Source organism: Diprion similis, chromosome 6 (genome assembly GCF_021155765.1).
Source record: "Diprion similis isolate iyDipSimi1 chromosome 6, iyDipSimi1.1, whole genome shotgun sequence".
Lineage (NCBI taxonomy): Eukaryota > Metazoa > Arthropoda > Insecta > Hymenoptera > Diprionidae > Diprion > Diprion similis.
The window spans coordinates 23,759,950-23,783,474 of NC_060110.1; the positions used below are offsets into that span (position 1 = coordinate 23,759,950).

The 23,525-nt window shown below is 40.8% G+C and overlaps 1 protein-coding gene across 4 annotated transcripts; it reads left to right on the forward strand.

Moving 5' to 3' along the window:
- The first annotated feature begins 1,369 nt into the window (after window positions 1–1,369).
- LOC124407396 (protein bark beetle) lies at window positions 1,370–22,678 on the forward strand. Of its 4 annotated transcripts, XM_046883501.1 has the most exons (29): window positions 1,370–1,758; window positions 8,213–8,373; window positions 8,799–8,992; window positions 9,417–9,591; window positions 9,814–9,983; window positions 10,105–10,343; window positions 10,473–10,722; window positions 10,812–11,197; window positions 11,358–12,010; window positions 12,110–12,563; window positions 12,658–13,048; window positions 13,140–13,570; window positions 13,665–13,910; window positions 14,193–15,133; window positions 15,259–15,713; window positions 15,837–16,033; window positions 16,121–16,519; window positions 16,634–16,911; window positions 17,004–17,257; window positions 17,357–17,568; window positions 17,658–17,782; window positions 17,875–18,105; window positions 18,187–18,312; window positions 18,748–18,774; window positions 19,363–19,621; window positions 19,735–19,936; window positions 20,034–20,281; window positions 20,347–20,391; window positions 20,837–22,678. In XM_046883501.1, the coding sequence occupies exons 1-29, from the start codon at window positions 1,423–1,425 to the stop codon at window positions 21,626–21,628; spliced, it is 8,877 nt and encodes a 2,958-aa protein (XP_046739457.1). In that variant the 5' UTR covers window positions 1,370–1,422; the 3' UTR covers window positions 21,629–22,678. The 4 variants fall into 4 exon arrangements, with proteins under 4 accessions (XP_046739457.1, XP_046739459.1, XP_046739458.1 ...); XM_046883503.1 differs by lacking the exon at window positions 20,347–20,391; XM_046883502.1 differs by lacking the exon at window positions 18,748–18,774.
- The last annotated feature ends 847 nt before the right edge of the window (window positions 22,679–23,525 follow it).

Genomic DNA, 23,525 nt, shown 5'->3' on the forward strand with positions numbered 1-23,525 from the left:
CAAGTTTTGAAAAGAGCGCGTGGTTTTGAACGCTGCAGGTATAGCTGCTCAGGTAACCGAACAGCCATGCCACTACGTCACGTCACAGTGTTCCGCACCTTCGCTAACAAAGCGTAGGTGTAGTTCTACGTCACGACGCACACAGGACGCGATTCAGGTGACGGCGCATCGCAGGCATCGGTTACCTGGCGGCATATTGGCGTTAACGGGGAGACGACGCAACGGGCAGCGGAACTGGAGGGGTTCACCTGTTTCACAACCTGCGTAACGTAGTCGTGTCACGTGACCGCGACTCTTTTCGAAACGACTCCACCACTTCCACTCCAACAACCAGTCAAACCGCGCCCAATGAAACGGCAGGAGACTGCGGGCGAAAGCATCGTCAGGGAAGGCGTCCTCCGAAGACGCGATCCGAGGCAGTCAAGTAGCCTACATCGGTCAGAAAGCAGCTGTGTAGTAAAATACTCACGAGGAGTGTGCGAGTACGAAAGTGATTGTTTTTCATGACCTGTTTTTGCGTAAAAACTGATCGTCGCCGTCAATTGCACACGTGAATGTGTGTATACGTGTTTGATGTGTAAACAATCTCAAAACTTGTGCATCTTTTAACGGCTGCTGCATGTGTGTATATATATTGTATATGTGTGTATGAACAACTTTTAAATTTGTCATATAACGAATCCAGTTCGCTATTATAACGGTTATTGGGTGAACCGTGTGTTCGAGAAATTGTACGCAAATCACCATGCCTAAACGACATAGAACTGTTACGGTGACCGTTCGTTCTTATCGATAAATCACACTTAAATCCTTTATGTGGATTCATCATTGAAGACGTAACGCTCGATCTTGCTATGTATGATTCACTACTACCGCATGTGGTTCAAAAGTAGGAGGCTAAAGGCGAGGCTCAAGATTTGTAATAGGTGTACTATATAAAATAGTACTAATTCGTAAGTAACTATAATGAATCATCATTTTTCCGTGACAATAATGAGAACAATTGATAAACGTTTGCTTTCAGTAGGAGACACTCTAGTGTTTGAAAAGGAAGGCGGACTATGCATGGGTGAAAATTCGAGTTAGCTATAAATCTTTAATCGATCCTCTTTCGCGGTTGTTACGGTAGTTATACCCACTTTCGTGTTTCCATGACGAGTACAGTATTAAAACTATGAATCCAAGAATTTTATTGTGCCGTGAATTCACATGAGAAGTGCGTTTGGAGTATATGCAGGCAGTGTATGTGTGGTAAGAATTTGAATCTTGAACCGTTGAGGTTTTCCACCGTTAGTGGAATGTCAAACTGAACACCTGTGCTGTTGAATTTTTGAACAAGGATTAAGGAAGGAATAATAAAAACTATAAGCATTCGTACAGGGTGATAAACATTAATTCGGAGAAGCAAACTCTACTTCGACGATGTACGGTGTGCAGGCGTTAGTGATTTTGGCATGTTTGTGCAAAAGTTGGAATGTAGCGGGCCAACAATCAAACCCTACAGATCCCTCGACCATATACTACACCGAACCTCACAGCAATAGTGTGACGCCTGATTATGGAGTATCAAGCTTCACCGAATTACCCGGCGGTCGGATTACCAAAGGTGAAAGGTTGCTCCAGAGATCCCGGAGTCCCTACGTCGTTCGCGAGGATCTTTTCGTGGAACGTGATGGGACTCTGGTGATTGAGCCTGGCGTTGAGATCCGGTTTGCTCCAATGATTGGCATCACAGTTCGCGGGATTATCACTGCCAAGGTAAGTTATATTGTCAAATAAAACTTTAAAAACTGCCATGCTCTATATTTTCATAACTACACACCAGCAAATTCAGCCGTAATTAACCATTCCGATATGATTGAACAAACCGGGAAGCCAAGTTGCGGAATGTGTCCAACGTTTTGGAGAAAATGCGGTAAAAGACGGTGTTGACCACGGATTGACGACGGCCGATCGAAGAATGTTCTTTGTTAGTGTGAGCAGAAGGCGCGGTTGGGGACGGACATGGATATATAGCTGCTCTAACGCAGGGTGTATTCTGTGAACGTATGCAGTCGCTTATTCGATCCTACAACACCCTTACATTAGCAGCATAGTGTCTGCAACGCGTCTCACTCAATATACAGGGTGTTCCATTATAGCCCCTTAGTGGCACACACCAACTATAATTTCGCATTTCCGAATACTAGATTCTAGAAATGATCCTAAATGGCATTTGTATAATATAAAAATCCATTATCCAGCCCAAACAAAGTAACAGAGACACTGCTAGTCGTTTTAGGTAAACCAAAATCAACCGGAAGTAAGGTGTCTCATGTCAATAATGTGTCGTACCAGAGTCTGCAGATTTGGGGTTCAGGGAAGTTCCACGCCCCATAGGGTATCACATCGCGAAGCGAGTTGATACCTCGGAAAACTCAAATATAGCCTCGCCGATGCTTTCACCAAGGTGTAAACCTAGATGCGGAAGGTCTAACAACATTAAATCCGAACCTCTATACTCCACATTTTAGTGTCAGCGTGTGTACGCCACATGATACTTTATCTGCACCCCCTTTTTATTTGGAAGGGAAGAACTTTTCTACCTAGAATTCGATCGGAATTCATTCATAAGGGGTTACAAGATTTCATATGCAAAAGTGTAACAAATTCACAATATCGATCAGTTAATGAGTCTCATGGGTGGCAGAATGGAGCTCAGAAATGGGTTGCAGCAGATTTTATTGTGTCTAATCGTTTATCAGTATTATCACGTAGCACGAGCCGGCTGTCGCATATGATGTTTCAGTTATCTGTTTGCCCAGCGATAAGAAGGTGTATATATATGTTTATCAACGCGTCTGTGTGTGCCGATGCTGTTGCACCATCGCTGCATCGGTGTGCATGGGCTTAGTATACATTTGCGTTTGTATACGTATAACACTAACGTATTGTAATTCAGCATATGGCATACCAGCATGTAGTTAAGATATAGTATGATGTACACGTGCTCAGTCACACTGTGAAAAGTCATATCTGTTTGTGATTCACCTGATCAACGCGCTCCACACATTTGTACGTGCGTATAGTAACATTTTTACACAGAAATGAATCACCGATCTTAACTTTCCATTGAATCACGAGACCAGGATCAATTAGTTCTTCGCATACAATCACTCGATATTCTACAGATAAGATATTTTATCATTGACCGGATAATATTTATGCGCCCGGTTGTGAAATTTTTTTCTGAATTTGTTCGCATTTTGACATTCTCTTGGGTCGGGGTACTACTTTTTCTAAATCATCTTATCATGGCGACTGCAGTAAATTACCAGACTGAAGTTAGTAATTAACGTGGATCTATCGAAACGTCGAATCAAAAATTACTATTTTGCAGCTTTAGAGTTCAATTTACTAAATCTGAGTTTGTTGATGCGATATTAACGGTTTACTAAATTCGAAGCGATTCTAAAGTTGCAAAATAACGACTTTTTCCAAAGATGCATCATTCCATTAACCTTGCAAACATCCGCCTGATAGTAAATGAAAGATGAATGACATTGTGTGGCGAAAAACTAATACGAATTATACGTCTACCGTATATTATTCAATTAGGCGGAGTTAATCGATCGACTAATTCACCACAATTTCACCTTGTTACGAAACCTACTAAGTGCAACAGGTATGCGTCATCTTACATGTTACGCTTCTTGTACTTGGACGTGGAACAGGATGCAGAGGATATGATAACAGCTTCGTGTGCAGGGAGACTTTACGGCAACCTAATTTTGCCCTGCAGTGTTTACCTCTCACAAACTGCTTCTAAAAAATTGGCGTAATTATGAAAATACCTTTTGATCGAAGGTCCTAATCGATAACGTAAATAATTAACATGTTAAACGGTATCAAAGAAGGCTGCTGAGTTATCAGTAACTAGAAATTCAACCGATCCAATAACAGTGGAAATTGGCACAAATTCATGATACACTCAGCGAAATCTTTGCAGCCAAATTTTCAAAATGTATTTGTCATCATTAATTAAGACCTGCGCAAACTTACAGATGTACATCGTACTTGCTAGCCAACGTGTATCAAATCCAAACCGGCACACGTGTTCAAAATCATAGAGATTAGAGTACACCACATAGTTTCCGAAGACCATAAGATCCGATCGTGTTTCAGGTGTTAAAGAGATTGGATTACTAACTTACGTGCAGGGTTACTTATAAATACATTAGGCATCGTAAATTCCAAGTCCAATAAGATGACTACATTTGGTATCTGTATACGACTACCATGGAGGTATCAAAACCGGCAGCACAATGACCGCAGCAAAATACAAACAGGGTTTGTGTAAATTTGAAATGAGTAAACAAGAAGTGTTACTTTCATTGTGAAACATCGAGGTATCGTAAAAAGTCACGTCATTTTTAACGTCGATATTGCTCGCTTATACCAGAAAGAAAAACTTTAAGCTTTCTTCTCTTAAGTCTACTTCTCTTCACTTTGACCCTATCTCAAAGAACTATCGCAGTGCCATTAAGTGCAACCTAAAAGAATAGCCAACTAGATATAGTAATTCTATAGAAGTGAATGGTTCGACAAGGTTTCGGTGTCAATATCGGTGTTGTTACCTGGTTGAACCTTTCACTCGCCGGATTACTCACTTTACTTTCTTACGCTAGACGTACGTGCAGTAAACATCTAAGAAGTGTTTACACTTCCTGACATATATTTTTTACTTCATTTTAATACATGCATAACTTAGAAGTGAACAATCTGGGGTATTGAAAAAATTCATGTACCATAGGGATGACGACACGGGGGCAGCGTGAACGAATCTTGACTGATCTCACAGCAATTATTCATTCTTTTATTCTCTCTCCGCGATATGAATTCCGGCGAGAAATGGTCATCTTCACTATTTCCGTGATGTTTCACGTTCCGGGTTGGCGAGAATGGAAACGAGGGCTTCCCGCCAGTTTCGGGCCAGTGATCTCTACACAGTTCTCATTGCGGTTCTTGGCGATCCTCGAATTCAAGTCTCAGATCTTTATACCTAGCCAAGCATTATACTCATGCGTGTACGAGTATAACGTAGTATAGTATATCCACTTCTATATACACGAGTTCATTGAACGTTCGGAACGGAGGTATCAAATATGCTACAAGTGCAACTTGTCTTGCTGAACTTTGAATATTAGTTACACAATAAGTGCGTATAGTGTACTCGGGCATCGTGTACTTCATCGAACTTTCAGACCCTGATGAAAAAGTAGATTAACAACATCCGCAGGAAAATTTTCATTCATATTATATCTACGACTGGTTTATATTTTCATATTTTACATAATATGCCGTACTCCCTAGTACGGTAAACCCTATGGGTTGACGGCTGGCTGCCCAGCTTTCCTGTTCCGTAGGTACATGTGTGTATGCATGGATGATACACATGGCCATACCATAAAATACGCGCGACCGGCTTCAGTGCATCTCGTACGCAACAGCGGCTTATAGTGCATAGTACCTACATTTTTGCGTTACATTAGAGCTACAGAATGAATCACTTGTGGCATAATATGTATCTAAAAGCACTGTGGATTCTTGATGTTCTATAATTCACAACGAGCGCATCCTCTCCATCATTATATACATATTTATATTCAAATAATAATTAAATGCCGTTAACACAGGACATTTGTTAGTTTTCGTTATTTCCTGTACCATTGCAGGGGGGGGGGGGGGGAGGAGAGGGGAGAGTTCTGCGGAAGTATAACCGAGCGAAGCCTACGAGGGGATCACATTTTACATTCATTATTCCATACGACATTCATGAATCGTTGTTAAATGACGAAAATTGATGATATATTATCTACTTAGATAATTATCTCGCGAATTTCTTACACATAATTACGATTGCCTGCATAAGGAGGTCTTCCATCTGAAACACACTTATGGTATTGTCGGAGTGAGTTGACTTCCGGTGAACAATAATTGCCCGGTCTCTTAATTTTCTAATTAACATCGCGAGAGCCTCCTCTCTCTTATGTTGCCACTCCGACAATGTTGGATTACACGATGCAGCCGTTATGATGGGCTTCAAGAGCCGTGCCGTTGAGTCAAGAAGGCCACGCGACAGGTCAACTAGGAGTGACCTGAGGTTAGGACTGTAGCTCATTGTCAGCAGTCTGGTAACCAGACTTCAGACCGGGGTCAACCGATTCATTTGACTTTCGGCCGCGGGGATCTTCATTGGATGTTATAGTAATCCGCTATAATGCGCACATAACACATAAGCACATACTCTGGAATGATCAAAATTTATTGACAACAAAGGTCAACAGAAAAAAAAATTTTTTCCCTCGAGTTTCTATTGAGATAGATAGATATTAAGAGCTTTATTTATTACTTACAAAGTTTGTTTCTGTATTTTTTACGTTGAAAACTAAGTCTTGAAATTTTTCGTTGATAGCTAATATTAGTGCCTATATATTCAGAAGAAAAAGGAAAACGTTTTTGTTAAGATGTGATGGATTTTATCGTTGTTAACGTTATCAGGGCTAGTACAATGAGGACATAATGGGGGATTACGTTTGGGATTTGATACAAGAAAGTTCATACGACAATAGAAGAAGTAGGAAAAAAAGTAATTATTAAACTTTGTTTATCAATTCTTTTACATTTGTAGTTTGTCATTATTTATTATTTTTTAATAAAAGTGATTCAAATGTAAAATTGAAGTTTGTTCAATTGTTATTCACAATAAATTTTCGCGAAAATAGGTCATTTTTCTTAAAATCCGAAATATCGTTCTAGTTTCTACAAAAACAAAAACTGTTTTCGCATTTATTAGTTGCGTAGAAGAAATCAAAATTTGACATCTAGAATCCAGAGTGAAAATTCGTGTTGACCGGTGCAAACGATGTAAAAAAGGAAAATGAACATTTTTTTTTTTTTTTCACTATTTAGAAATGGAGTGATGGGCCGATTCCAAGTATAATCTAGCGCTGTTTCTGTCTATTTCTTTTTTTTTTTGTTTCTCGACGATACCGTTGTACAAAGCTATATTTAGGCCAAGCTGAATTCCGAATTACTGACAGCTTTCGCAATAGCTATAGAGGTAAACATGTGTCGGCTGATATACGTGTTGTATTGAGACAGCAAATTAGACACGTCTGGATATGTGTATGTACATTCAGAATTTCGTATCACCTAAAATGAGGTATGCGTAGTAAACAGATGAGCAAAAGTCCACCACTTTGAGTGTTCTTACAACCTGAATGGTAGGATGTGTTGTATACGATTTTCGACCATTGTACTCGTGGTCGTCGAGTAGGTAAGTACCTAGGCCTTAGGAAGTTCTTATATAGGACCATAACGATTGTTCTAGAATTTAACTGAAATTAGCGCACTTAAATTGGATGATTTTTCATTCATATATCATCAGATTATTATCAAATAATAGAGAAATAATTAATACAATTGCACTTTTCCATGGTAGATTCTTATCACCGTCAATGTGCTTATTATGGTCCAATCATTACTAACGTTTTATGCCAGAAAAAAAAAAGATTCGCGCTACACTTAACAATGACAATTTATAACACTTAGCATTTAACAGATCTCGTATGAGAAAAGAAGTTCTTGTCTTACTCTGTGTAAGTTAGTGCAGGAATGTTACGTATAGTGTCCAAAATTTAAAAGTGTTGAGTATAAACCGTCCAGAATTTCTGTATGAGATTTAGAAATTTCTGCGAGAGAATTAGAACACCTGAATTTACCTGACATCCGCGTATTTGGCTTTCTGATATATGCAAGGCTCAGGTAGCAGCCGCTTGGGTCTAGTTCAACAGAGACATTCGTATGTGGACTCCTGGGAAACCAAGCGATCTCACTCGCACTCATTAATGGTCCTTCAACACCTTGAGTTGGAGGAACCGATGTGAACACAACGCAGAAACAGCATCACAAATTCATTCATAAATAACAAACAATCATTGGTTATGGTCTAGAAGATTACTTGGGATACTTGACAGAAACATTTTGTTTAATTATCTATAGCAGAAAAACTATCAGAATAAAGTATTGCTATTGGACTTCTGGGTTCGATCACTTAATGTATCTCGTTATTTTGCCACTAACGATGAGATTCTTATTTGTTTGTTTTTTTTTTTTGTTTTTTTGACGTTACGAAATCCAAGACACCGACAAAGAAAAATTTTTGTTCCAGGGCACACCCGAACAGCCGGTCGTGTTTACGAGCGCTGAGGCGCAATCCACTCAGCCCGAGCCCAGGTCTATTCGACTCGTCGATGGGCCGAGTCCGCTCGAAGGACGGCTGCAGCTTCTTCATCATGGCGAATGGCGATCCGTCTGCACCAACTCCCGAAAGTAAGTTTTTAACCCGTAACCCTGAATCCTGGGTCATTTTTGACCGAGCTGATTGGAATTGTTCGATGCAATAAAAAAATATTGCAAATAATTACTTCGGTTTTTATTTCCCATAGGATTGTAGTGGAAGGTTCGAAGATAGTATGTGAATTTTTGTTGATTTTTTATAATTGATCAAGTCAGTCAAAAATGAGCTGGACAAAAGTGACCCAGATTTCTGGAATAAGGGTAGCGAAAAAATCTTTGAGGGTTGAGGGTTAAGACAGTGATGTAAAGATGACTTTTGATGGAGTTTGAAATTGCGATGTCTTTCGAAGACCTTGTTCTTCGATTAACTTGTGACAAAGCTCATCAGGGCGACTTGGAACCCTACAAGATTGACTCACCTAGATGTACCTTTACTCAAATTACATTTCATGTTCCAGTTGGACTCGGGCGGATCTTGAAACGGCTTGTCGAGAATTAGGATTGCAAGGTGGTGCGTGGCGCGGATGGTTGGATAGACAGTGGCCAGCTAGACCTCGTCTTCTCTACGAACAGCCAGGTTGTCGCGGCACCGAGTCATCCCTGCAAAGTTGCGACCAGTGGTCTTACAGGCAGCTCGGTGCTGGAGCCTGCGGTAAGATCTCGTCCCTTCTTGATTCATATCGAAGAATAAAATATTTTCCTTTTCATCGTTAACCCTTCGAGAACAAACTGGGTCATTTTGACCCATATCTTTTTCTTCTAAAACAATAATTCTTTGAAAATTTCTCTCTTTTTTTTTTACATTAATGACTTATATTTATACTTCTAAACATCACCAATCACACTCTAAAATAGTAAAATTATACCCCTGAATTTGATTCTGACAATCGAAACGATAAGACATCAAAAATGGCACAAGATCATTTTGATCCAGATAGTTCTCCATGATCGAAAAAATAGGTGTCTCCTCGAAGGGTGAACGACGAGAAGCAGGGATAATTAATCAGAAAACTAGAATATTATTCAATGAAATTGTGCAAATTCAAATTATGTTATATATTCGCGAATGCCTGCAGATTACCATCCGGACCTTGCTATCTCTTGTCTGCCTCGACATGATGGCGCTACACAAGCCGTTAAACATTGGCGCGGCCTGCGATTTGAGAGTAGTGTCTCCGACAAGTCGTTAATACAAGAGAACACCATGAACGTTTACAGATCCGAGTCCATCCTGAGGCATGTGGACATCAAGTGAGTATTCGCTGCCTTTCATTTTTCAATCGGAGACTGCGATGATTTTTTAAAAAATGGAACAAGCACCATGCCTACTTTATTATGTTTCACGACTTAGTTTTAAACAGTTCACACCATCTCCCAGTAAATTGTTGTCACCCAGGAAATGGTGGTGAAGGTTAATTTGTATAACAAGTATATTATCTTTAAACGACCGTGGTGATTTGTTGTTCTCTCCAGATATGCGGGCACAGGCCGTGAGTACAACACAACGTCGGCTCTGCATGTGGAAGGTGTTCCACCACGCATGGAATCACTTTCAATTCTTCACTCGGCGTTTAACGGTCTAAATGTCACTTCGCCGAATGCTCCAGTCGTCATCACAAATTGTACCATACGCAGTAACAAGGGTGAGACTTGAGTGTAATGTGGTGAATTGTACAGCTCATAAATCTTTTCCTTTCGGGATAAAATTTTCACCAAAAATCATGAACCTTATTAGGCACACGTCAATTAAACGAATTTTTGCAGGGTACGGAATTTACGTGAACAGTTCAACCGGCCTTGCTCTGGTTGAAAATTGCGTGGTACTCGACAACGGGGCGGATGGAATAAAGTACGTACATCACAACGAGAAACCCGATGAGAAACTGGACAGAACCGATAATCACGATTTGTGCCAACTTCCAGGAAATCCTAGTCAAATCTTTCCGATAATTATTTTTATGGAACAACGCAACCATAAATTGAACCGGGAAGTTTGTACGAAGGTAGGTGATATACCTGCATTGCATCCATAATACAGATGCATTCCTGTTGCGCGTTGAAGCGACACGTTTAGGTATGCCTATAATTACAGCTTTACGCGATTTGAAAAAACCATGTGAAATGTTTTGCAGCATATTTACACGCGACCCGGGCATGTCCTGACGGTGCATTTCCTGCAAATGATTACGGATCAGAATGACACGGCGACGATTGAAGTTTACGACGGAACCAGTGGGGCGGAAAAACTTTTGGGAAGTGTCAAAGTGCGGAATGGAACATTGCCGCAAAGTGTGACAACGACGCGGCATAATTTGTATATTAAATTCGTTGCTGAACCTCGGACGCAGATGATCGCCTTCATCAGACTTTCCTCGGGATACAGTAAGATTGCACTTTTCATTGCAAATCTCTCATAGGCCTGTTGAATATTGTTACACGTGTTCATTTCCGGTGCCTGTTTTTTTTTCCAGAAAAAACGTATGATTTAAACGTGACCGGCAGCACAATAGCGGACAACAATGGCCGGGGAATAGCCGTTGAAAAGATACGTTCTGCGCTGCATATTCACGATACTTCTGTATCGAACAACAATCATGTGGCGGGGGTGCACGTCGCTGGTGGATCGGCGGACATAAACGTGACGGAAAGTCGCATATCGTTCAACAACGGTGACGGTGTAAATGTAACTTTGTACGGTGGTAACCGAAATATATCGAGGACAAGCATTTCCTCCAATCGTGGATATGGCTTCGCTGTGTGGCTTAACGACAGTTCGAACTCGGAGTACGTTGCCTTCAATCAAACGACTGTCGTTGAGTACTCGGAGGTGTTCAAGAACAAGGACATCGGTGTATTGGTGAGCTTTACCGATATTTCATATAATATTTAAACAAGTAACACAGAACGCGTAGTTTATACTCAAGAAATATTGAGGCACGCTTGATTGGTGAGACATTGGAGGAGTACCTTGGACGATCTATCCCTGAGTATGTAAATAATTTTTATTCCATTTACAGGTAGGAAATGCGACGGGTAATTCTTACGTGAATGTAACTGGAAACTGGTTCAACGGTAGTTCGGAAGTTGCGGTTCAAGTCGAGTCCAGTTGGAGGCAGAATGGAAATTTGCTGAAACTACAAATTGGCCACAACGTTTTTATACAAAATACGAAACTTGGGATAAAACTGAGTCCTGCTCTGAACATGGATGGATGCATTGAGTACAATCATTTCAAAGAACACTCTTATGGCGGTATATTGGTGCGGAATCCGCTTTACGAGGAATTCAACACCCTACCGGCAACCCTGCTGATACAACATAACGAGTTCTACAACAATCGTGGTGTATTTGTTGTCAGCATCGGACTGTCGCCGTACAGCGACGTCCAGAGGCTATTGTTCACCAGAAATTTCGTTCGTAACAACCGGATTCGTGAAGCATTGGACGATGGAGAGAACCAGGGTGTTAGATTGATTCCGAGATCAAGGGTGGCCGCTGCTGTGGTCGTCTCATCCGGGAATGTTGAAGTATTTAGGAACATTCTTCAAAATCCAGAATCGCTGTATGAAATTGGCTCCCATTTGGGAGACCAGAGTAAAGTGATCAATTGCACTTATAACTGGCTTGGATTTTCCGAGGAGCCGAAAATATTTGACCGATTGTTTCACAGGTACCGTCTAGGTTTTAGTTTACTTGTCTAACGATATGAGCTGCGACGTCATTTACAGTTTTCTGCAGAACTCACATTGTTGTATATATGGAATTTCAGGAAAGACAGGTACAATTTAGCCAAAATTGAGTATCTTCCGTACCTCTTGCACCCCAGCAATCCAGCGGCCAACACAATAATATCGAATCCTACTTACGTTGCGCAATTTCAAAACCCGGGCACGAATTTTGTCGGCGGAGAAGTAGATGGACAGGAAAGTCTCTCAGCTGGAGAGTACGTCGTCGTACGAGATATCAATATCAGACCTGGAGGGAAACTGACCCTGCAGCCAGGTGTTACCTTGCGATTTCCGCCCGCGGTCGGAATGATGATCGCTGGTAAGCTGGATGCGCGGGGCAAAGAGCCGAGTGACATCATGTTCACCCTGAAGGAGGAGATTGTCTACGAACCTGAAAATGAAACTTCCACAGACATGGCCATGCTTGAGGACGGCGAGACAAGTGCTCCCGTGAGGCTTCTGGGTGGTCGTACGAACCTTGAAGGCAGATTGCAGGTATGGTGTTCAGACTGCATTTTTGACACACTGAGGTCAGTTTCGATGTTCGGCATGTTATACTCACAACTTTTAATTATACTGACACGTGTAGGTTCGCATAGGAGAAAGATGGGGAACCGTCTGTAATTACGGATGGACAATTAGAGATGCTGCTTTAGTGTGCCACCAGCTAGGATTGAGCTTGGATCCAGATAATTGGTTCATGGAACGCTCTGATATTCCGAGTGCTGGTACAAACGAGGAAATCGTACTGAGTAACGTTCAGTGCACGGAGGATGACGTTGACGTCACAAAATGTCGAGCCGAAACCGTAAACGAATTCGAAAATTCTTGCACCCATGAAAACGACGTCGGGATTGTTTGCTCGGAAGCCGCCTGGGCTGGTCTCAGATTCAGTCCATTGGCTCAAAGGAGTGACCTTCAGTATATCACCATAGAAAGAGCTGGTCTCTTTGACTATACGACGAACGCGTTCAAGCCTGGTAAGTATAATGGAAATTCTTCTCCATATTCGTCAGTGTTCGATACTCCTTGGAATTCTAACGTGACTTACCTATAAATTAATTTTTCCAGCCCTGCAAATTGACTTTGCAAGACACTCTATGGATGGAATAAAGGTTGTAAATAATCTTCAAGACGGACTGGGAGTATTATATTCCGACATTTATTCAGCGGATGCGGTGAATACCGTAAGGAACAGCGAGTTTTCGAACAACAGAGGTAGTGGGATGAGTTTCAAACAGCTTGGCTTGAAAGTTTTCCGATCGCGGTTGGAGAATAATGGGATAGCCGGAATCCGACACAATCCCGCTCTGTCGGCAGTTCAGCAAAGAGAATTCGCCGGATGGTTTGATCGTTCACCCGACATGACGGTTGACACGCCTTACAATCCGATCGTAATACCTGAAGACAGTGGTGATATTGAATTGGCCAATGGCGAAACGAAGTACGTTATCACCGCTAAGCCCGATCGAGCGAATCTCGACCGCGTGATAAATGTTCAGGTGAGAAGTCATGCAAGAAAAAAAAATTTCAGGCGGTAATGGAAATCAACTCGAACGTGTTTGAAAATGTGTATAATGTAATTATATTTTACAGTGTACACCGGGCTATGTGATAGGTATCCAGCTCTTGAATCCGATACAAAATCGAAGCACGGAGCAGATAATTATCCATGATTCCCATAACACGAATCATAAAGGTAACATCTGGTATCTGAAGAGAGATCTTACTGTATTTCCTGTCAGTTCCAGTTCGTACAAAGTTATCCTGGAATATCACAGTGGCGATGATTCTCTCGGTGGTACAGTTATCGCTCTTACTGCACTCTTGGCTCCAGTTCAGGTAAGCTTTTAGGAGAGCTTAAAAAACTATAATCCCGAAATTGATATTGTAGTAGGATTTATCAGGTTACGTTTTTCGCTTAACGAGGCGAAAACTTTCTCTTTGGAACTCAATACGATCGAGCCTTTTTGAATTTTCAAAGAGAAATTCTTCGACGCAAAAATACACGATGTTATATTTCTAGTGAGATCGGTAGTAATGAATATGACGATTGTAGCATGCACTACGGTGTGCGTAAGTTTGGATAAGTGCATCTGTATTTACGTACCATGTGTGTTACAGGATATTCGTAATCGGATCGTTCAAGGACCTGTTCCAACACTGACCGTCACCAACACGAAAATTAAAGGAAATAAACGCGGTATTCTGGCCTCGTACTACAACCGATACGTGGATGAATTGGGTGACCACTTTTTGCGAAAGGCCAACGAGACGATTAAATTGATCGGCTGTGAAATATCCCATAATACCGATCAGGCGATTTATGTGAATTCACCGCATTGGAACGTCTTTCAATCTAACGTATCAGAGATTTCGTTTCAAATAAACAACACACTGATTACCGACAACGGTAAAGGAATCCTACAATTCAGCCGGGACTTGAGGCATTCAAACAACCTGTTCCATTGGATTTTGCAAGACAATACCTTCGAAAGAAATCGTGCTGGTGGTTTCGATGTTACGTTACCCTACGTGTGGCAGTACAATGAAAATTTCACCCACTCGTTATACTTTGATAACAACACATGGCGCAGCAACGAGCAATTTAGTTTCATCGTTGACGGCCACTTTGCCAATTTAAACATGTCTTTCAACGTCTTCGATACCAATCGATGCAAGACGGGTCTCATTTCTATACGTGGTATGGAAAAGCGTATGGAGATCCACGATAACAGGATCGAAAAGAACAGCGGTACCTACATGGTGGAGTTCAAGGCTGACAGCCAGTCAGAAATATTAGGCGAGATGAACGCCATATTTTACAAGAATGAGGTAAAGCGAAATCACTACGAAAGCATAACCAGAGGCTTTCATCAGATGTACAACACGCCGACGTACGTCGTCGGTTTTCACGGTATTCAAAAGGTGCGCGTGTACAGAAATTTATTCGGCGAAAACACGTTGGATTACGAACTCTTAGCTGGTATTAGAACTGCTAAGATTAACAACGAGGTACAGGTAACGGAAAATTGGTGGGGCACTGCTGACTACGCCCAAATAAGGTACGTGTAATGCGAGTTCGAAATATCTTTATAATACCAATCAGAACAGAATCATGTTATTTTTCAGTTGCCTGAAATTTATTTTGATCGAACTATCATTTCTTTAATTATCGTTATTACCACAGGCAGAGAATCTTCGATTTCGACGATTGGAACGATCATGCAGTGGCCAACTTTGTACCCTACCTGACAGAGGACGCGATCGATTCGTCGATTTCAGTCAGCTGGGATCTCGTGACCGGTGTCGATTTAGATAATTTGGGGGGAAGACTTACCGAAACCTTGTCACTGTACCGGCGTGATAAACCCTACATCATACGAGCTGATATAACAATAATGCCAGATGCAACGTTGAACATTTACCCGGACGTTGTTATGGAGTTTGCACCCAACGTCGGTATCTTGGCTCTCGGAACTTTGAATGCTATCGGAGCTCATGGGCATGAGATCGTGATGAGGCCTTTGACCGTCGACAATCCAAATTCCAATACGTTGAGAAAACGGAGTTTGAAAAACGACCTGTCATTGGACACAATCCGATTATGCAAGGAGGGAAATTGCACGTCCTCGAGCAATGAAGGTATGATACAAAAGGCTGCCGCCTAATACCTCGTGTCCGAGCATTGATGAAAAATGTTTTCAAGTAATCATCACAATTTTACACGTTATTTGCTTTATTACTTTTTTTTTATTCTTGAAATAGGCTTTTTGGAGTATTTTAATCACACAACTTTGCAATGGATACCAATATGCGACTCACGTTTCACCGAACGGAATGCCGAAGTTGCTTGCCGTCAATTGGGTTACGATTCGTTGAACGTTTTCGTTACTCGGGATCGCAGATACGAGCTTCATCAGGGCTCACTGACTCGAATTTGGTCGTGGCCGGAACCATTGCAGGTGAAAACGATACCCACGTTGCTACGATTGATCGTGTACAATGGATTTTGACTTCTTGATTAATCGTTGCATGTAATTATATTCCAGTGCGTCGGAATCGAAGAGCGTATCGAAGACTGTCAGATTCGATTAAACGGACAACTGTTTGGTCACAAGGACGAGTGCCCGTGGGATGGTGAATTCGTATTCGTTCACTGCGGCGAAAGGAACTTGGATCCAACCCAGGACTATTGGGGTGGCATACGTATGGCTAACGCCGAATTCGAACATCACTTGTACGAGCATCGCATTCATGACGTTATCACACATAGTACGGTTCGTCGAGTAGAATCTGTGCTCAAGTTCGTGAATGTCACGGGTGCTGGTATCCTGCACAATGAAAAGGCCGCAGCTATCCAGTCTATTATGAAATCCCCGGAAATTACCCACGTCGGAGTTACCCAGAGTGCTTATCACGGGATCAATATCATTTCCCCTACGCATACGGTATGTGGACTATTGTGACAGCCCCAAGTGCAGGAGAAAACCATACAAAATTATGAAATTCGGAAAAATTAAGAAACCCGATCACCTATTGAATCCGCCTTTACTTGTTAACAGGTGGAGCTGCTGTTCAACAGTATTGAAAATGTATTGGGAAATGGTTTAAACATTCTGTCTTTGACTGGAGAAGGTCGAGAGGCGGATGAAAGTTCGTTTACACCAATCAAATCTCTACACATTCCCTATCACTTGTTCAGCATGATCGATATTTGCGACACCGATAAAGAAATAACGATCGAGGAACGAGTACTCGTTTACTATAAGTACGACAATAATCCGGTGAATTGTGTCAAGATATTCAGGAGTACCTACAGGGCTAAGCCTTTCGGATTCAGGTCAGGCAATGCATGGAACTTATATGTCTATAGAGTTTTGAAAATTGTCACCTGTGATCCGTTGAATGAAAATTGGTAAATTTGTATTGCAGACTGCTGCAATTTGACCTGTTCAATTCGACCGGCAAGCCTGGACGTGCCGACGGAATCACGTTGTACGATGGAGATATCTACAACGTGACGGCTCGAGAAATTGGACATCTGGAGGCTGGTACATCGCAAGAAAAAAAGCTGTTCCGAACCACTGGGCCAAGCCTTAGTATTAGATTATTCGCTAACGGTGCCAGCGGTAGCCATGGATTTATTGCAGAAATTGTTACATTGCCGATATCCGCGATTGGATTCAGTAAGCGGAAAATCAGACTCATTATATGCGGTTTGGAAAAACTATTTTAGACGAAGACAAAGAAGTCGTTGTGTAATCGTGATAACGTAATTGTTACAGATCGCGACGTTCAGCACAACGTATCCTATTCCATAGTATCAAACTGCCACGAGGGCGCGGTTAAATACGCAAGCGCCGGGGAGGTGAACGCAATAATGACCCTGGAGAGGAATCAGTTTTTGAACAATTGCGCGAAGCTATATGGAAATATAACAACCTGCGGATCGGCGGTTACATTGGACGTGCAAAATACGCAATCACTGTATTTTCGCGTGAGTGCTTCCCGGCAATCAATCAGTCTCGCCTTTTCCAATGAATAGGATAACCACATGTTTTATATCTAATTGTTAAAACGTTGCAGAATAATTTAGTGAAAGGAAATCAAGGCGGTCTATTGATACGTGCCGATTCCCGAGGGTCTGCCACGTCTTTGAAAGGCTGGATTCACAACAATTTGTTTACCGATAACTTTAACAAGCCCGCATTGTAAGCGTAACGTATTTCTGGATGCAACGCTTCTTTTATTCATGTTAAACTTTCGGTGTACTTTACGTAATACACGTATTTATAAACTTCAGGTACGTGGAAGGCAGACAAAGCAGTCCTTATCAGGAAGTCACGATATTCCGAAACTATTTCACGAGAAACATTGCGCCGTACGAGAATAATATTGTGCTGAAACAGGTAGTTAGTAATATGACGTTGAACTACCTGCACGGCAATCAGGGCAAGCATTTACTCGAGATTTCTGGATTCGAACGAGTTCGATTGCCGATATATCAGAGTACTTCGCATAATGGATTTTACAAGTACGTTTGAAATATTTTTAAGCGAGCACAATACTATCGTATTATTTATGTAACTATAATTTTTACGCATTTTTTTTCTAGAAATTATGCAGTGAACCGGGAGAGTAGAAGTACTATCGTCGCTGGCACACCGGGGCAACAATACGTTGACAATGTATTTTTCAATCCCGACAACGACTATGAAATGTCAACAATGAACAGATCGCTGTAAGTGTTTTACAATTTTTTTTCTTTTGTATTAGTAACGGTAATAGTAGTTAGATACACACATTATATGCATAATGCATAATTCATCTGCATATGAAATGGTGGATTTCGTATCACTAAAAACTGCCAGAATGCCTGAACCTAGTTGAAAACCTTGTATAATCCCTGATTGATGACTATATTTAGATTTGTTGGTAAAAGTATTTCGAGTGAACTTACGTAAGATTCGTGCACTTGAAAATCAGTGAGTATGGGTTGGATGGCCCTTTATTATTTCAAATTTTTCATCGTGAAAATTAGGTATTTTTAGCTCCTAAAATCGTATATATAAATAGATTACCCATATTATACACATTCACCTAACTTAACTGTATTTACTTTCATCTATACATATACATAATTGGACGGATCCCGCATGTGCATGAAAATAATCAGACTTGTCGACGTGGAGTGGTATTACAAGTAAGTTATTGAGTTGTATTCAACTATAATATATAGGCACTGTTATACTGCACTTCAGAGCAACCGCGCCACGCTTAGGTGGAGGTCTAACATTTCATTTCGTCGACTTGCTAGCGTTTTTCAATTTGTCCTGCTTTTCCACTCTGCTTATTGATCTCAAGAACAATTGACATTTCTGTAAACACACGTAAGTTCGAACAGCGTTTGGTCGATTAATGAATTTTTCTCATCTTGATTAAAAATACCTAATTAAAGTAAGTATATTTACAATACTAAATTTTTTGCACACCGGTAGAACTCCTTAACACGATTGCTTTTCGAGTTATAACCGATGTTTCAATGTCAATTATTCACCAAACTCATTGTGTTAGTGCATTTTTTGCACGACTGTCTGCACAGAAGAATCAAAGCATGTTATTGAATTATTGAGTATGAGCAGCGCGAAGCTTCTTCGTCTTATCATGTTCGAGTAATGCGCTTTATACGTATTGAGATGTGGTAAAAATGAATAACTATATAAAATTCCGATCGATAAGCTTCATCCACAAATAATAAAACACATTATTTCGCCCATTCATCGCCGTACAGTCAATTGGAAATGTGGAGATCGCACGTGGACGCAAGACACAATTGGTGGGGCTATAACGAAACCATAGCCGTTGCCGGAAGGATAAAAGACCGAGAGGATTCACCTGAACTTCTCCAGGTTGATTACCAACCGTTCTACATGAGTAACAAGAGCGTTTTGACCGGCAAGTGTCCACCTGCATGGGAATTAGTCGGCGACACGTGCTACATATACATTGGCGCTCCCATGGACTTTTACTCAGCAAGAGATTTCTGTAGGGTACGTGAACTTTTAAAATCCCTCCAATTAAGGAACACGGACCTTTCTATAATTCTGTGGTGAAAACGATCGAAAGATCGTTGCATTAATCGATGATACGAACCGAATTACAGATGGCCAATGCATCGATGCCTTTTATAATGGGTGATTACATCGAATTGTGGAAGTTCCTCAAGAAGCAACAGACACGTTTCGATTATTCCGAACGAGTTTGGGTACAGCAATTAGAGAAGGTCGACCAGTGCACGATGTTTACGTATCAAACGATCGAAGTTGATCACTGCATGCAGCCAAACACATTCATTTGTGAAATCGGTAATTATGTTCATAGGTGTATTTTTAATGTAATGCCGATTCTGCGATCGGAATTTTCAAATGTTGGTCATTGAACTTGCGCAAATCGTGTGTTTAGATCCCAGAGTATATATCGACCCCTTATCGTGGAGAAAAGACATAGTGGCTATAGGAGTGTTGAGCTCGGCTGGAATAGCGCTCGCACTTTTGGCGGCTGCCATAGCCCTTTGGGTTTCAAAATCGAAGAGAAGACGAGTGGAACGTCTTGAAAGGCGAAACTCCATAAGACAGTCTCTGCACTCCCTTCGATCGGTTGGTTCGACTTCCGGATTCACGGAACTCGGTTATCGAAGAAAACCAATTTCTGTAAGTTCCTCAATCTCCCGTGTTTTACTGTAAATTTATTAATCTTATCTTATGCATTTTATAAGCGGCGAAAACGGGAAAAAAGAGTGGTTCTGGTACCACCCATGCAGGTTAGAAATTAATTATTTGAGAATTCCGTTACTCTTGTGCCATTCGATCAATGTTGCTTGCGTCTGTAAATTATAACACACTGATTATTACTGTCATGTATTCTCAAGGCTTCGTGTAATCCCCAGCATATTCGCGCGATGGTAAATGTGTACACTGCAATATTGCGATCCGACATTTCGTGCAAACCTTACTGCACAACCAACTGCGCAATAATGTGAGACGGAAGACTGCTCGAATTTAGCGTATTATTAAATCAGGAGAAAGAATGAGGAAGAATTTCTTTTATTAGCCAAAAAACTGCTCCGAAAGTAGATCGAGTAAAGAAGAGATTCTTTCTCTGTCTTTTTCGACGTTATACGTCAGATTTGCACGAAATGACCGGTCGGTAAGTTAGGGGAGTATAATGTGAGGCAGCGTTTTTGACATCCGACGACGTATTTTCAGACGAAGCAATCAACCGATACGCTCAACTCCCGATCTCTGGATTATAAGAAAATGATGAACAACGGGAGCATAGACTCAATGGATAAGTCTCAGTTGAATTCGTCGATGGAAGACAATCAGAGCTACGACGTTTACGAGGCGCACAATCCTCGTTATTCACCGAGGGCCAGTAATGCCGGCGAATTCAAGGGTAACAACCTGCCCAAGTATCATCCGACAGCGAGATCCGTCAATCCCGCCTTCGACCTCTCGTATCGAAACGAGGGATTCAGGAATCACTCAACCTTCGCGGTCCCGGATCAAAACGGATGGCCCTCCACCGGGAACGTCGAACCTCCAGCGGACACCCCCGAGGACAGCCCGTCCGAGCCAATGAACGAGCTATCGTATTTAAATAACGCCTCGACCTTGCCGCTGAATTCGAGTCTCGCTACGACCGATTCAATAAGCGATATGAAGCGGGAACTCGAAGCATCTCCAGCGCACAGCCCGACCGGGGCTTTCGCACCATCAATCCAATACGACACCGAGCCGCTAACACCGGGATCCGAACCGGTTCCAGAATACTTCAGTCCCCCGCCGCCCCATCCTTATTATTACGAGGAAAGGCCCAGAAGCGAGGCTCTTCTGGAATCCAATTTAGATCAGCCGGAAGAAAAACCTTTGCGATCAAAGAGCGAAGCTTTGCTAGAAACTAATTTCGACGTATTCACACCCCCCGAACCTACGGAATTGACGCAGCTCTCATCGGGCTCACGCAGCAAAAGTCAACCGCTCGAGACAGCTATGTAAATACGGATATATATGTATGCATACATGACCAGCTGTGGTATATAGTGATGTACATATACAGATCGTTCATATTACTTTGCCCTGTTCGATCCGCGTTTCAACATTCCAATATGTACTCGTTTTCATTTCTCTTTATTTATTTATTTTTATTTTTTCTTTGTTTATATTTGCATTAGACACCCGACACCCTACTCTTGAATGGTATAGAAGTACTTAGGAAGATGTGAAGGCAAAACGAAAACCATAAATCACAGGCTTGCATGGAAAAACGTACCTGATTCACAATGTCATTTACTCTGAATGTGGCTCGTCCTTTTGGCTGTTGGATCCTACATTTTTTCTGTATTCCTCTACTGGAAAAGTTGGAATTATCGTTATTAAGTAACATATGAATGTAACATTTATTGATTTCCTTGAAAAAATGAAACTGCTTTTCAAGCTGCATATCTTTTATAATATCTTAAAACTCGTTAAAACTATAAAAGATTTGTTTGTAATTTCAATTGCTTTTCACGGAAATTGATTGTTACCCGAATTATTCGTACATCTACTTAATAAGATTTAATTCAACGTGACCAGTGCGAAGGTTTAAGAAAGACAAATGGAAATCCGCGATTTATAGTATTTAACAGAAGTGTTTTTGGTACGTTTTCGAAACTGTCATTGAAATTTTCAACAATCTGCATCCTCGTCGATAAATCCTGATATAAATTAACGTTGGCCTACCGCACAGTCTTCCTGATTAATAAATTTAAATAATAAATTCCCCTGGTCGATGGATTTTATACACCGAATTAGACAGAGTACGCGATTAATAATGTGTACAATATTCACTACGAATTAAAGCTGACTGATAATTGGACTCTTTGATTTCGACAAAAGTATTGTACGACATATAAGTGTTTTCGTATTTTCTGCCGCCACTTTGGAATGTTTCTTGTGCATAGACTGTTTAAACACATAAGTAAGTATAAACGAGCCGATAACCGATCAACGTTTCTCTAATTTTATTGGAAGAATGCGTATATGAACTGATTATTCTATCGTTAATCGACATATATAAGGTATCATCGTGATCTCCGTCAAAGTTCAGGGTATCATGTGTTCGCGAAGACGCTACTTTGGAGAGAAAAGATGAAGTTTGCTGCAATTAATCAACCACGTATGAATTCATCTGAAAAAAAAAATTGAAAAAATATTAGTGACTAAACTTATAATAATGCGTAGTATTACATTTGTGTACAAACGTATACTTAAAAAATTACACGTGCATGATCAACCAGAATGTGAAATTCCATAGTGTAAGATTTGTAATAACTTACATAATAATTCATTGTATTGTTGTGTCCCTTTCTAATGATATAATTTCTTAATGTCATCATCGCTGTATGGAAGTTTATTATATATGTAAGATTTATTTGCGTCCATAATTGATATAAACAACTATTTAGGATTACGAATGAGTTATAATATTTTTCGTGTTTATTCTTTAGAGTTAAAAAATCTCATATTTCCACTGTAGTTAAGTGAAAGACACATACACACACTGCCAAATGCATAAGCGCGTTCATTATGTAAGTTAATGTTAATATAATACTGTTTTCGAAGTTGTGATATACAACTCGCACGAGATATCGAGCGAGTATAATAGTAGAATATTTCTATATCGATGTATAATTTTTCTATAAGTGATTATTGTTGAGCAGGTACATTAACCCCGAAAAAAATTTTTTTTGCCGGATTTGACTTGCCGTTGCGACTTCTGCGTCCAAATTAAAAAAAAAACAGACAAGCTATAAATTTGAGCGCAGAATGCCTTGACATCAAGTTGAAATCTGAAGGAACTATCTTACGTGCATTAGAATAGATTTGAAGATTTGTTTTAATTTCATTTTTT

Coding starts and splice junctions, on each gene's coding strand:
- LOC124407396 (XM_046883501.1), top strand. CDS start 1,423: ATGTACGGTGTGCAGGCGTTAGTGATTTTGGCATGTTTGTGCAAAAGT. Junction 18,313..18,747: donor TCAACAATGAACAGATCGCT/GTAAGTGTTTTA, acceptor GAAAATAATCAG/ACTTGTCGACGTGGAGTGGT. Junction 19,937..20,033: donor CACATTCATTTGTGAAATCG/GTAATTATGTTC, acceptor TCGTGTGTTTAG/ATCCCAGAGTATATATCGAC.